At 49.7% G+C, this 14,482-nt stretch overlaps 1 protein-coding gene across 4 annotated transcripts in view; it reads right to left on the reverse strand.

The window, feature by feature from the left end:
• Window positions 1-619: 619 nt before the first annotated feature.
• Khk (ketohexokinase) overlaps window positions 620-14,482 on the reverse strand; it is a 14,675-nt gene continuing 812 nt past the window's right edge. Inside the window, exons 2-9 of one of the 4 annotated variants that reach the window (XM_023710954.1) lie at window positions 8,716-8,832; window positions 6,578-6,712; window positions 6,270-6,404; window positions 3,869-3,941; window positions 2,615-2,761; window positions 1,283-1,371; window positions 1,009-1,166; window positions 620-924 (exon numbers count right to left, since the gene is read on the reverse strand). In XM_023710954.1, the coding sequence (XP_023566722.1) occupies window positions 839-924; window positions 1,009-1,166; window positions 1,283-1,371; window positions 2,615-2,761; window positions 3,869-3,941; window positions 6,270-6,404; window positions 6,578-6,712; window positions 8,716-8,832 (940 nt within the window). In that variant the 3' untranslated portion in view covers window positions 620-838. The remainder of the gene's footprint in view (window positions 925-1,008; window positions 1,167-1,282; window positions 1,372-2,614; window positions 2,762-3,868; window positions 3,942-6,269; window positions 6,405-6,577; window positions 6,713-8,715; window positions 8,833-14,482) is intronic. The other 3 variants (XM_004627418.2, XM_004627417.2, XM_023710953.1) reach the window with 3 other exon arrangements.

Genomic DNA, 14,482 nt, shown 5'->3' on the forward strand with positions numbered 1-14,482 from the left:
GTGGAGCCCAGCTTCTGGAGCCACGAAGTAGAACGTGCATAGCACAGGAGCTTTGCTTTCTTTCTTTTCTTTCTTTCTTTCTTTCTTTCTTTCTTTCTTTCTTTCTTTTCTTTTCTTTTCTTTTCTTTTCTTTTCTTTTCTTTTTTAAATCTTATTTATTTGGTACAGGGTCTCACTATGTAGTTCCAACTCGGTGATCCTCATGTCTTAGCTTCCCCAGCACTGGGATTACAAGCACACTGCCACACCTGGTTTCAGTGGCTGGCATGGCGGCATGGAATGTGGTACTCAGGATTGAACCCAGGTCATTGTGCTTGCCAGGCAGGTGCTTAGACCACTGAGCTATCTCCATAGCCCCCAGGAGCTTTTCTTATAGCTTCTGATCCTAAATGTCTTCCCAGCCAGGAGGTCCAGTGTCTCCATCTCTCCATCTCAGCAGCTACTCTTGTCCAGGGATGGCTGAACCTCTTCATTTTGGACAGCCAGTGAAAAGGCTGCTGTGGCCAGGCAGAGGTAACGCCACTCGAGACGAGAGGGTTATTGTGTCAAAGGCTCAAGAATCTCCAATCAGAGCAGTTCGGGTGTCAAGTGGCGCTAAGAGAGGGCCAGAGGAAGCTGGTTCAGAGGAAGGAGGTTTATTTTTTCTGGGGCTCTGAAGACATGGCAGTGAGGATACAGAAAAAGGACGCAGGACACTCGTGAGTCCTTCCCATAACCCGTATCTGCCCGCGGAGCAGGGCAGCCTGGATGCCAGCCTGGATGGACGGGTAAGGCAGCAGCGGCGTGTGTGTCAGCCTCCAGCAGGGATGGTGAGCATGGCGCCTGTGCCAAGCAGCTCTCACACAATGCCATCAAACCCCTGCAAGCCACACTTCTTGCCTGCCACCTGGCAGCCAAACCTCAGTGCCTCCTGCATGCTGTTCCCTAAGGAGCATCACATGGCTAGATCAGCCTGAGGTTCTGCCCTGGGGGGTGCCCAGCCTTGCCCTTTCCTGCTGGGGCACTCACCCCGGGACAGACTGAAGATGACAGAGGCATTGAAGGTGTCTCCAGCGCCCAGAGTGTCTACTACCCGCGGTGGCGAGAAGGCATCTGAGTGGAGCAGCTGGCCATCAGGGCCCAGGGCATCGGCACCCTCCTCAGCCCAGGCACAGATAAGCGTAGCCCTGCAAAACCTCCACTTAGCTGGGTGTCGCCCACCTCATCCCTAGACCCATCCGGGCAGAACCCTGGAGTCCACCCCCAAGTCTCCCTAGGGCTTCTTCCCTGCTTCCCCACTCACCCCTTCCTCACACGACCATACAAGCCCCTCAGAGCTTCTGCGGCTGACTGGAAGCCCAAGTGCCTGGCCAAGTCTCTGCTGACAAACACCTGTGGGCCATGGAAGAGCAGTAGGTGGACCCCCGTGACTCTGGTCACTCACCACCACCAGTCTGGTGTTGCCTCACATTTTAATCTGACTCCCCCAACACAGCTGCATAAATCCCAGCAAGGCAATGTGCTGTTCCACAGAAATCCATCCTTATGCTTACCTAAAATAAAAAGCTAGAATACAGCCTTGTGCATTGTGACACCAGAGCCCTAGACCAGTGATCGTGAACGTATGACACATGTGCTGTGGGGGCGCACCGAGCATGCTCTGTCAGCACGCAAGCCAAGCCACCCCAGCAGCAGGGCATCAGATAACAGTTGTTTCTTCTAAGCTAAAACCTCAGTATTCATGTTTAATTTCAATGTTGTCATTTTGCAATAAATGAGTGGGTTTTGAGTTGCAATGTGGGTACTGGGTGTCTAAAAGGTTGGGTATCTCTTCTAGACTAGTTCTAGGGTAAATGAACTGAAGACCCAGAGAGAGCCTAGAGCGCCATCTAGGGGAGGAATCTACTCTGCCCAGTCACACTACAATGGCTGTCAGGAGCAAGCATTGTTTTGTTTCCCCAGCACAGCTACACCCTCTAGGTCTAGTTTCTTCACCTATAAAACAAATCAATAGGGAAGCTACACATTGGAATCTCCAGAGATTGTTTCGGTAGAAAACAGAAGCCTTGGCTCTACCCTGCCAATTAGATAAAAAGCAAGGGACTGGGAACGTAGCTGGGTGGTAGAGCATTTGCCCAGCACGTGTGAGACCCTGGGCTCATCCTACCAGTACTGAAACAAATACAGCCAAGAGAGTGGGGCTCAGGACTCCCATTAGTTAAAAAAAAAACAAAAAACAAAAACAACTCTGTTCACCAAGGTTGGGGATCAGTGCCGATGGCCTCCAGATAGCTGCAGCTAAGATCCTGGGATTATCACCTAAACTCCATTTACACCCAGTCCTGCCTACATCACTATGTCCTCACTCCTAGGGGCTCCCTCACCTGCCCAGAGTTGTAAGAGTCGACCACAGAGAACAGTGCGATGCCCTCATTTTGCAGAGGAAGAGAGGGGACTATGAGGTGATGCGTGGAGCTATCTGGCTCTTGTTCAGGCCCTCTGGGCATCTTTATTCCTGTGGCAGAAAAATTCTCCTTTTTGGCCACTGCACGTCCAGGTGAGAACTCTGCCACCTCACATCCCTGCACTCGAGAGCCTGACAATCTGAAGAACTGAGCTCCCTGGAGGCACTCACCACATCTCCATAGCCAAACAGCTGGTACAGCTCCTCCCGGGGCTTCTCTATCTCCACAGACAGCCGGATCTGCTGTTCCGGAGGCAGCTTGGCATTGTACTGTTCTACACGCTGCAGCATCTTCACCTGCTCTGATGCATTCCGGCCCTGGGGTGGGGTGGATGGAGCAGCTCAGTGTCCCCAGACCTAGCTCACTCCTCCCTCCCTGTGCAACTTGGAGAGGAAGGAAAGGACCCGGGAGGCTGGCCTGGAACCTATCCTAAATTATAAAACTCTTGGGGCTGGGGAGATGGCTCAGTAGGATAAATGTTTGACTGGCAAACACAAGGATCTGAGTTCAATCCCCGGTTCCGCAAAAACAAAAACAAAAAAAACCTCTTGGTTATCCTGGACCTCGAGGACCTTATCAACTAGCTCTCCCACTTCACTCACGGGGAGACTAAAGAATTAAAAAAAAAAAACAAAAAAAAAAACAACTTGGAGATTTAGCTCAGTGGTGCAGTGCCTCCCTGGCAAGCATGAGGTCCTGAGTTCAATTCACAATACACATCTCTTAAAAACAAAACAAACAAAAAAAAAAAAAAAAAAAAAACTCTCTGAAGGACCTCTAGGAAGCTAAATGACAGGAGTATGATCAGAACTCAGGACTTTTCAACGTTTGTTCTCACCCACACCCCACAACTTCTTTGGAGCAAAAGTTCTAGTTCCCTTTGCTTGTTTGTTTTGGAGTTTTTTATTTGTTCATTTTTTGTTTTGTTTTATTTTTTTAAGACAGGATCTAGTTAATGTTGTTCAGGCTATTTCTGAACTCACTATGTGGCCTAGGCTGGCCTTGAACTTGCAGCACTCCTTCTGCCTCAGCCTCCCCAGCGCTGGGATTACAGGTGTGCACCACCATGCCTGGCCAGTTCCCTTTTTTGGAAGCTGGGTCAGGCCCTCTCATTCCTACCTCCTCAGAGGTAAAGAACATCAAGCCCCAAGGAGCCAGTCTCTGGCCAGAAGGGAGCTGGGGGAAGTGAGGCAGCCGTAACAAAGACACAAACAAAACTTTGGGCTTTGCTTAGCACCAACAATGCCTACAGCCTGCTGTGTCACCCAGACCTTCTGGTCCTTATTTTCCTTACTGGAAAACATAAAGAAGGATGGAAAGGGAATGTAGAAAGGTAGATTCATTTATCTCTAAGATACTTCATGGTTTATGGAAACCAACAAGGTGGGAGAACAGATCCTATCTAGAAATAGGACAGGGCTTGCCTCAATGTGGATCCACTTGAACCGCGTCAGATCAACCTTCTCAAAGTCCTTAGCAGACACATCTGGCAGGTTCCTACGTCACAAGATGGAAAGGATAAAGAAGAGCATGGTGAGCTCAGCCATAGCTAAGATTTTGGACTGCTGGGGACCCTGTGTGTACTAGCGCTGCTGGCAGCAAGGCAGGAAGCTGAAAAACGCAGAGTTTTCAGACTTAGCTAAGGACAATCCCTGTCCTGCTTAGCTGAGGTTCCCCTTTCTGAGTTCCATGTTGTGATGTTACCTAAGGGTTACCTTAAACTCAACGGCTACACATTAAGGGACTAATTCTGGGTGCCTAGAAGACTGTATCTCTCAGAAGGCTCTGAGTACCAGGGACTATACTTCCCAGAATCCCTCCTTGTAGGCAAACAACTCCCAGCATGCAATGCCCTGGTAAACTATAAAGCCCATGGCCACAGGGCAGGGCACAGGCGCTAATGCTGCCAACTTCTGAGGTCACAGCATTAGGATCTTGCATGCCCTGAACACCATGACCTGAGTTTGGCAGCTCCCCATCACAACTCTAAAGTTAAAGTTGGTATTTCTGAAGAGTTTTTTGGCACATCTAGCATGGGCTTTTTGGCCAGATCCCTACACACAGCCAATGTGTATCCCATTGCATTCTGTTCTTTTCTTTAACTGGTTGAATGGCCTGAGTCCTTCTGAGACCACAATGTCATTGGTACATGGGGCCGAAACTCTCCTACTCCCAGGCTTGCTGCAGTAGAAGGTTATGTATGTGTGCATTTGTGGACAGGCCAGTGGGCAGTAAACATTTTCTCTCAGATCCCAGCCCCTGCCTTCCTGTGAGAACCTACACTGTCTCCTTGATTAGAGTTGCCACAGATCTCTGCTCATGGGTAGATGGCAAGGATTGCTCAATCTCACGGTCACCTCTACTACATATGTACCTACTCATTTATTGGGACATAGAGCCCAGGCGCCATAAAGCTGCCCAAGACAGTGGCGGTGAACTTTCTAGAGATCGAAAGCCAAACTGCAACCCCAAACTCACATCTCAACCCCAAACTCACATCTCACTAACACTACAATTAAACCCCAATACTGAGGGTTTAGTTTAGAAAAACAACTCATACATTAACACCTTTTGTCTTTAAAGAAAAACACAGTAACACAGTACCATAAGTTCACCACCACTGCCCTAGATGGATGACTTGTATCCTCCAGATCCAGTGGTCAAATCTAGGCAGTAGGGGCAGCCTAAACCCCAGGGCAGATGGGTTTGGGCTCTCCCAGGTCTAACACAACACCTGGAACATATCAAGTTCTCAGAAAATTAAATCTTTTTTTAAATTTTATGTGTTTAGTACAGGGTCTCACTGTACAGATCAGACTTGTAGTGATCTTCCTGTTTTCAGTCTCCCAAGCACTGAGATTACAGGTGTGTGGCGCCACCATGCCCAGTCTCATTAGTTGTCTCAGCATGCCCCAGGGCCAGCACAGCACACCAGGGATCGAATCCTGGTCCCCTAGCACTTGCCTAAGCAGGTGCTTTAGTCCGCTGAGCTACCTAGCTGGCCCTAGGAAATTAAATCTTTGAGAGTGTTCTGGAAGGATAAGAAGAGCTGAGGCCTGCAGTGGCTCTCCCAATGGGGCCCTGAAGGAGGGTATACTTTCCCTCTGTTGGCACCACATCAATGGTCCTGATCCGCTGACCTACGTCCCCTTTCCCTCTCCTTCAGTAGTGACTGCAAATGATGTTTGGAGGAGTGATAGCTACATCATGTTTGTTTCATCATATAAAATGAATTAATCCCTTTTTAAAAATTTTATTTTGAGACAAAGTCTTGCTAAACTGCCTAAATTGACCATGAATTTGTAATTCTGCCTCAGCTTCCCAAGTAGCTGGGATTACAGGTGTGCCACCATGCTCATCCTCTTTTGAATATCCATCTCTCTTCAGGTCCTTGGTACCATACTGTAGGCTGGCAACCCTGGAGGTGATCTTGCAAATTCCAATGGGCAGCTAGCCCTAATTCAGGGCCTCTGGCCCTTCAGAGCTTAATAGGGATTGACCTATAGCTCCCACCCCTCCATCCCAGGAGCGTTTTCCCCACACCCCCAGGCTGATGAATTATAGAGGAATCACATCATCAATTACATCCTAAAGAGGCAATGATGCCTGCCTCGCGTTGGTGCCAAGGTCAAGTCACCAGGCAGAGGGGAGCCCATGACTTCCCACCTCATTTGTCCCCTAATTGAAAACAATTTAGAAGTCATTGAACACAGGGCAATTTCCAGTAGAGAGCAGCCACATGCCTCAGGGAGGTTGAGGTGCCCACAGTGGTAAGCAAGGGAGCTGATTGGTGGGTTGTGGCAGGGCAAGGCCAGGGGGCCTTACGTGTCGTAGAGCACAATGGTACGGGAGCCATTGGAGAGGTTGACGATGCAGCAGGAGCAAGGGGTGTCCCCTTTGCTCTGCCAGGACACATGAGACACATCCACGCCCCGCTGCCTGAAGTCAGCCACCAGGAAGCTTTCCCGAGCCGGGGAAAGGGGAAGGAGACACAGATTAGAGCCCACATATGGCCTGGACTGTCCACAACAGTAGGAGGGCCTGAAGGTAGGCCCTTCAGCTGAAAGAAGGGTCCTGTCCTTGGAGTTTAGTGACAGCGGCAGCAGCTGGCAAAGCGCAGAAGGCGCACAAACCTGTAGGCGTGGAGGATGGTGCGGCTACCAGTAGCCTCGCTGATGATGACTGCGGAGGTAGGGATGGAGCCTGTGGTCTGAAAGACTGTGTAGCGTAGGTCCACGGAATAGCGGCGGAGGTCATCCAGGACAAAACTGCCAGGGTGGAGCAAGCCAGGGGAGGTGCAGTTTGGCAAGGGTGTGGGGACCCGGAGGCCAGGTGGCAAGACCATGGGGACCCCTGAGAGGCAGGGGTGCAAGCACAAGAGGCCAGGAGAATCTCCATCTTGGGAATCTCAGTCTTGCTACAGGCTGTGTGAGGGCTCAGAAAAAGCAAGCAGATGTGCGGAGCCTAGAGCTCAGAGAAACATGGAAGGATGGGCTCAGGTCCTCACTGCTGAAACTCCAACCATGCATGACCTGTCTCTCAGACCAACTCAGGCTGGCAAGGATTTACTGCTGCCCATAAAGCTAGACAGGGAGAGATGTGGGCCTAGAACATGTATCCTGCTTGAACCAAACAGATGTGGGCACTGACCTGCTTTATGCCAGACCCAGGCAGAATTAATATTTAACCACCAAAGTGACACTCTGCCTTCCCCCACCCCACCCCCTGACTGGCTTCTGCATGTTCATCCTGTGGGCATTTTTCCCAGTAGTACTATGGTTCTCATTCTGTACCTGCCTCCAGGATGCCATACCAGGAAGCAGCGCTGCCTGGGTAGTTCTTCTCACTGTCCTGGTCCTCTCAAAGCCATCCTAATCCCCTGTGCACTGAGCTGGCTCACAGTGGCCCTCGCCCAGTGGTTGGTATGGGCTTGGTCCAGGACAATTTCCCAGGATGCCTTCCAGCAGAGTGAGCCTAGGGCCATCACTCAGGAAGAGGCACCAGCAGAACAGGAAGCCACAATCCTTCTCAGCCCTGCCAGGAAAGGCACTGCTCTGGGCCTGAGAGGTGGCAGCTGTGCCAGGCAGCTTAGCCATTCTCCTAGGTTTCTATGACCAGGCACAGATCCTACCTTCAGCAACACCACAACTGGACAGGTCAATGTTGTGAGTATCAAACCAGGACACGGTTCTTTGTCTTACATTCAAAGGTCCTGAATAGTAGTTTTACCAAAACTCTGGAGATATGGTTTGGTTTGCCAAATAATTTTCTATGCGTCCAGTGCCTGACACATGGTAAGTGTTCCTTAAATGCTCACTGAACACATGGGAAGAATCCTGAACAGCTCATACGCTAGTGTGACTGCTACATATAGCAGAGTATATCACCCAGCCAGGAGAGGAACTACTGAGAGGGCCAAGTGGCCAGCCCTTGGCTAAGTCCCCCTGTTCCCCCCTTAGGGCAGCTTCTTGCCCCATTTGCTTTGTAATAGTCCATCGATGCAGAGAATCAGGATGGGATGCAGGTGGCTGGGTTTTTGCAGCAGTTCCCTCAAACCAGGGTTCAAAGGACTACACGTCACAGGCCAGCAATCTGGCGGCCTGCCCTGCTATTCACTCTGGGCAAAGTATGGGCCTCACCTCCCGATAAGGGCTTGCTGAGTCGGCAGTACCACGGGCCAAAGGGCTCCTGGGTCCTCGTAGCAGCCGACACGCAGAAAGTACATGGGCTACTTATGGGCTAGAGCCAAGGCATCAAGCTGCGAGTTCTGGGCCCAACTTTAGCACGTGGCTTTGGGGTGTCCTGAGCCAGGCACATCTGCTGTTTCAGTGAACAACAGGACAGGGACACTTGGCCCTACCCTTCAACTGGGAAATAAACCGTGGGCCTTGACCTTGGGATCATGGATGCTGGAGGGTAGGAGAGTGTGTCACTAGCTGCTTCTGCCACAAGCACAGCCAAGATAAGGGACTTGGAAAGCCAGAGGCAAGATCACTGCAGAATCTGTAGGAAGCAAAGGAGGGGGAGGTGGGGAAGCCTATGCCGGCTTCATTGCAAGCTGTGGAAAGAAACCTTCACAGGAACAACATTAACACCTGAACAGCAGACATGTGACCCAGAAGGGTCTGGGAGTCTCACCCTCTCATGTCCCCTCCCCCACTTATAGAAGCTTCCAATCAATTATTTCTTCTACCTGGTCCACCCGTAGTGGGCACATTCTTCTCCCACCCAAGGACCAGCCCTCCCAGCCCACATGCCCTTGTGGACTCACTCGGCAACATGGCCAGGGGCCAGGGAGCCCATGAAGGCACAGGGGGCTCCGAGCAGGGAGAGGACGGTGCAAGAGTTGGACGCATTGCCTCCGCGCTGCCATCTCTGGGACAGGCACCTGTAAAGCACGAGGTTGGTCTCTGCGGCCCTAGCCAGGTGTTCCCAGAAGAAGCAAAGCAACCGCAATCCCATCTAGGGAGTCCCTAGAATTTCAGAGCAGAGGATACCCTCATAAAGCATCTAGGGAGCCAGCTCATTTTCTAGGTGAGGTAGCTGAGGTTCAGCCTTCAAGGGAAGGGGCTAGGCCTCAGGCCAGGTCTGACCCCCAGCCTGACCTGCATTCAGACTTATGGTGATTATTATCATTATTTTTTGCAGTATTAGGGATGAAACTCAGGACCTTGCACTTGCCAGGCAGGCACTTAATGCACTGAGCTATCTCTCTGGCCCCAATTATTTTCATTGCCTCCCTGTTTCTTTTGAGGTATTAGAAAAGCACCCACTGGGGCCCATCACATTTTGAGGGTTTCTCTAATTCTGGGCCATCTCCTTAGTCACAGAAACCCTTTCCTGAGTCAGGGTTGTGCCCACTGGCCTGTAACTTCAGCCCTTCCCTGATGGCTGCATCAACTCCAGGGGCTTTGGGCAGCCAGCACCTCTTCCCAAGGGCCACATTCACCACCTACTCCTATCTCAGCAGGGCCTACTGCAGAAGTAAAGCAACATGAGGGGCTGGGACACAGCCCAGGGAGACAGCCCTGGCCTAGCATGCATGAGGCCCTGGGTTCAATTCCCAGCTCTGCAAAAGAAAACAAACAAAAACCAACCACCCAACACCAAAATGAGAAGCCAAGAGAACAAACTTGATACTGTGGTTATTTAAAAAGTATGTGTTGGAGGCTGGGGAGATGGCTCAGTAGAATAAACGCTTGCCTGGCAAGTGCAATGTCTTGAGTTCAATCCCTGGTTCCGCAAAAAAAAAAAAAAAAAAAAAAGACTTACAAAAAGTATGTGTTGGGCAGGAGATGTACTTGCCCAGCATGGCCAAAAGCCTGGGTTTCATCCTCAGCAACCCCAACAGCAAAAGCGTGGGAGTAACAATGCAACATCAAAAATTCCAAAAGAACAGTTTGTCTTCATCTTTACTGAAAATCTATCAAAAAGAAACTAACAAGATACACCTACAGGGCCTGGGGAGATAGCTCAGTAGAATAAGTACTTGCCTGGCAAACTCAGGGTCCTGAGTTTAATCCCTGGTACCGCAAAGAAAAAAAGAAAAAGATATACCTGAAGAGCTTCACAATCATTAATAAAAATAACGCACACACAGACTCAAAGGACTTTAATTTCTCACTTGTGCACCAGTAAAACTGCAAGACAAACAATGTAAGTTATTTCCATTGTGTTAGCTCCATGTGATAGTGGTAATAGCAATAATGATTGTGAGGGGCTGGTGAGATGGCTCAGTGGTCTAAAGCACCTACTTAGAACAAGCTTAGCAAAGCACAGGGACCACAGTTCAATCCCCCAGCACCACATGCCAGTCAGCCCCGCCCCCTGGTGGGCTGAGCTGGCCACACACACAAATAAATTAATTAATTAATTAAAAAAAATAAGTTTAAAAAAAATAATGATTGTGAATGATTTTTTTGGGGGGGGGGCTGGCTCAGGCTGCCTTAAGGGCAGGTCTGGTAATACAGGTGGAGGTGGGGATCGAACCGCCATATCCTGTGCCTCAGTGTATTTGCATGAGCAGGCGCTTAAACAACTAAGCTAACCAGCAGGCCCCCAACAATAATGATTGTGGTATCTTACAATAATGGGAACAAGTACCAATGAACCACTAAGAGAAATAACTGAGTCAAGTGCAGTGGCACTTGTTTGAGGCCAGCCTGGGCAATCTAATGAAAATTTATTTCAAAATAAAATTTTAAAAGGTTTAGGGATATAGTTTAGTGGTAGAGCGCTTACCTGAGGCTCTGGGTTCAATCCTTGGTACCACAGGGGGAAAAAAAAAAAAAAAAAACAGAAAGAACTGGGCATGGTGGCACACGCCTGTAATCCCAGCACTTGGGAGGCTGAGGCAGGAGGATCATTGTGAGTGCAAGACCAGCCTGGGTTACAAAGTGAGCTCAAGGCCAGCCTGAGCTGTATAGTGAGACCCTGTCTCAAACACTTAAAAAACTTAATCCTAGCTGAATATGGAGTGCACATCTGAAATTCCAGCACACAGGAGTAGAAATTGCTATGAGTTTGAGGTCAGCCTGGACTACACAGCAAGACCCTGTCTCAACAAACACAAAAATAAAAACAAATGAACAAACAAAATAACCCTGATGCTCTCTCCAGCCTTAGGAAAAGGGAAAAGAATGATCTCATTAGGAAAAAAGATTCTTGGGCTGGAGGTGTAGCTCAGTGGGACAGTATTTGCATGCACAAAGTCTAGATTCAATCCCTAGTACTGCCTGGGGTGGGGGGAATCAGTGTTAAAGGATCAAAGATTTTTCACACCTGTGCTGTTTGGCGAACTATTCCTGCAAACAGGAGCTTAGAGGCACCGGACTTGCTCAGGATTACATCAATAATGATTCAACAAAGTTGACACCAGAACCCCCTGGTTTCCTGACTGCAAAGCCACTGCTACTTACACTGTATTTTTTATTTATTCATTTTTTAGTCTTTTGAGATAGGCTGGCCTTGAACTCATTATGTAGCCTCAGCTGGCCTTGAACTCAGTGGAATCCTGCTTTAGCCTCCCAAGTGCTGGGATTACATTACAGGCATTATGCCTGACCCAATTATCCTGCATTTTAAATTGTTGGTTTTGGGCTGGTGAGATGGCTCAGTGGTCTAAGGCACCTACTTAGAACAAGCTTAGCAAAGCACCTACTTAGAACAAGCTTAGCAAAGCACAGGGACCGCGGTTCAATCCCCCAGCACCATATGCCAGCCAGCCCCGCCCCCTGGTGGGCTGAGCTGGCCACACACACACACACACACAAATAAATAAAACTGTAAAAAAAAAATAAATTGTTGGTTTCTTTTTTGTGCAGGGTCTTGCTAAGCACCTCAGACTCAGTGATCCTCCTGATCTCTGCCTCCCTAGTGCTGGGACTACAGGCGTGTACTACCATGCCTAGACTCCATCACTGGCTCAGTGCACCTGCGGGCAGGGCCGGTACAGCATACAGTGCTAGGGATCGAACCCTGGCTCCCGTGCTTGCCTCAGCAAGCACTTAGTCCGCTGAGCTATTCCACCAGCCCTATCCTGCATTTTTTCAAAAAATCATTTATTCATTCATTCATTTGGTAGAGAGTCTTGCTACACAGCTCAGACTTGTAGTGATCCTCCTGTCTCAGCTTCCCCAGTGCTGGGATTATAGGCTTATGCCATCACACCCCATTTCAGTGGCCAGCAGGAGTTCTGGGGCCAGCACAGCATGTGGTTACTGAGGATTGAACCCAAGTCCTTGAGCTTGCCAGGCAGGCGCTTAGACTGCCAAGCTATCTCCCCAGTCCTATCCTGTATTTTATTTTATTTATTTATTTTATCCTGTATTTTAAAATAGAAGCAGGCCTAAGCATTGATGATATTTCTAAGAAAAGGTATGGGACTTCATTCTGCTGCCTTCAAAGACATACTGATCCTTTCTGTGCAGAAACAGCCCAGCCCCCAGGTGCTTTCTGGAGGCCTTTCCTGGCCATGGACTCTGGAAGGTAAGAGCCACTCCTCAGGGGTCTGGCTGAACTCCAAGTCCTGACAGCCCTGAGGACAGAAGGGCTGAGATGCCCAGGAAGGACTGGGTGCTACCCTGATTTGCACTTTCAGGAGGCCTGGAAGAGTCCAGGAGTAGGGCTTAAGAAAGCAGACAAGGTTGGGACAGGAGGCACACCTTGAGGGTGGGGAGCTCCACAAACAGGACTGGCCTTGGAGAGAGGTACCCTCGTAGCACCCATGTCAGCAACAGGCCCTCTGAGCCCACCTCCCAGCCTGGCTCAAGGGAAACAGGACTTAGGCTCTGGATGGATTGGGTGGCCTGGCGCAGTGCCCCACAGTTTGCATGTTCTCTGGAATGTAAACCTAACTCCCCCTTAGCACGCGCCACAGGCTGACCCACCTGTGCAGCATATTAAGTCTACACCGCAGCACACCCTGTGCTCTCTCCCCACAGTCCCTGTACTCTGGCAAAGGGCACTAACCTCTAGTAAACAAAGTGGTCCGAAGCAATGGGTCAACTCCGAAAGACGGCTAGCAGCAAAAGGGCACAAAGAACAAGAGAGGACAGAGGGCTGGGCCATCAGACTCTGAGTGAGGGGACATGAGTTGGACTGCTGCTCTACCACTTATTAAATATGTGGCCTGGTAAAAATAATTTTACTTTTCCTAATCTTCAGCTTCCTCATCTGGAAAAGGATTTGATTGATGCCTACACAGTTCCAGGAAAGTACCAGGTAGTGTGTGTGTGACAATGCTCTGGGACCTAACACCCAAGGGTGCCTGCGGTCAGGTAGTCAGGGTTGCAGTGCCTGCCAGAGCTCAGATTTGAACCACCGTCCATCTATTCCTCGGCCACAATAACTGGTGGCCAAGGAGCAGTCTTCAGTGTGACAAGCACAAGGACAGAAAGCCTGACATGCCTCTGCAGCGTGACAGCCTACTGCAGGGTGCTCATTGAGAGTCACCATAAGAACTATCAAAGGATTCCAAGTTCTGCCAGACAACTGGTGCTATACCAGCTTCTGGGAGACTTCTGGTATACTACTAACTGGCTTCTGACAGACCACTTTTGGAACTGAGCACTGGGGGAAGCTTACAGCGGCTCATGAGCCAGCTCTATCCTTACACCAGGGCAATTGGGGTTTGCTTGCAGTGCCTGCCAGCCTGAGCAATGGTCAAAGCTCAAATTCCATGGTCCTAAACGTTCAGGACAATCTGGCTGCACACACTTCTCACTGTAAACTACCTCACTGCATTCTGGAAATGGGTAAAATATGTACATCATAAATAAGAGTGTGCAGGGGCCGGGAAGATGGCTCAGTGGAATAAGCGCTTCCCTGGCAAGTGCAAGGGCCTGAGTTCAATCCCCGGTTCCGCCAAAAAAAAAAAAAGTGTGCAGCGCTTCCCTCAGTGCGTGTTTAGTTGTGAATGCCTATAATCCTCGTACAGTACTCAGGAGGCTACGAGTCAGAAGGCAGATTGGGCTACAGAGTGAGTTTAAGCCCAGCCTGGACTATATAGTGAGACTCGGTTTCAAAATCATCATCATCATCATCATCATCATCATCATCATCATCATCATCAGAGGGCGGGCGAGATACCTCTGCGGACTAAGCACCTGCTTAGACAAGCACACAGACTGAGGTTCGATCCCCAACACCAGATGCCAAGCTGGCCCCACCCCCAGGTGAGCTGAGTAGTCCACTGAGTCCAGGCCTGGTGGTGCAAGCCTGTAATACCAGCGCTGGGGACGCTGCAAACAGGAGTCCAAGCTGTGCAATGAGACCCTGTACCAAATACATTAAAAATAATAGGGCCAGGCATGGTGGCACATGCCTATAATCCCAGCACTGAAGAGGCTGAGGCAGGAAGATCACCAAAAGTTTGAGGCCAGCCTGGGCTACATAGTGAGCTCAAGGTCAGTTTGAACTATATAGCAAGACTCCCTCTCAAAAAAGAAAAAAGGAGGGCCAGGGAGATAGCTCAGTAGAATAAGTGCTTGCCTGGCAAGCACAAGGTCCTGAGTTCAATCCCCAGTACCACCAAAAAA

This window comes from Octodon degus, unplaced genomic scaffold (genome assembly GCF_000260255.1).
Source record: "Octodon degus isolate 3935 unplaced genomic scaffold, OctDeg1.0 scaffold00019, whole genome shotgun sequence".
Lineage (NCBI taxonomy): Eukaryota > Metazoa > Chordata > Mammalia > Rodentia > Octodontidae > Octodon > Octodon degus.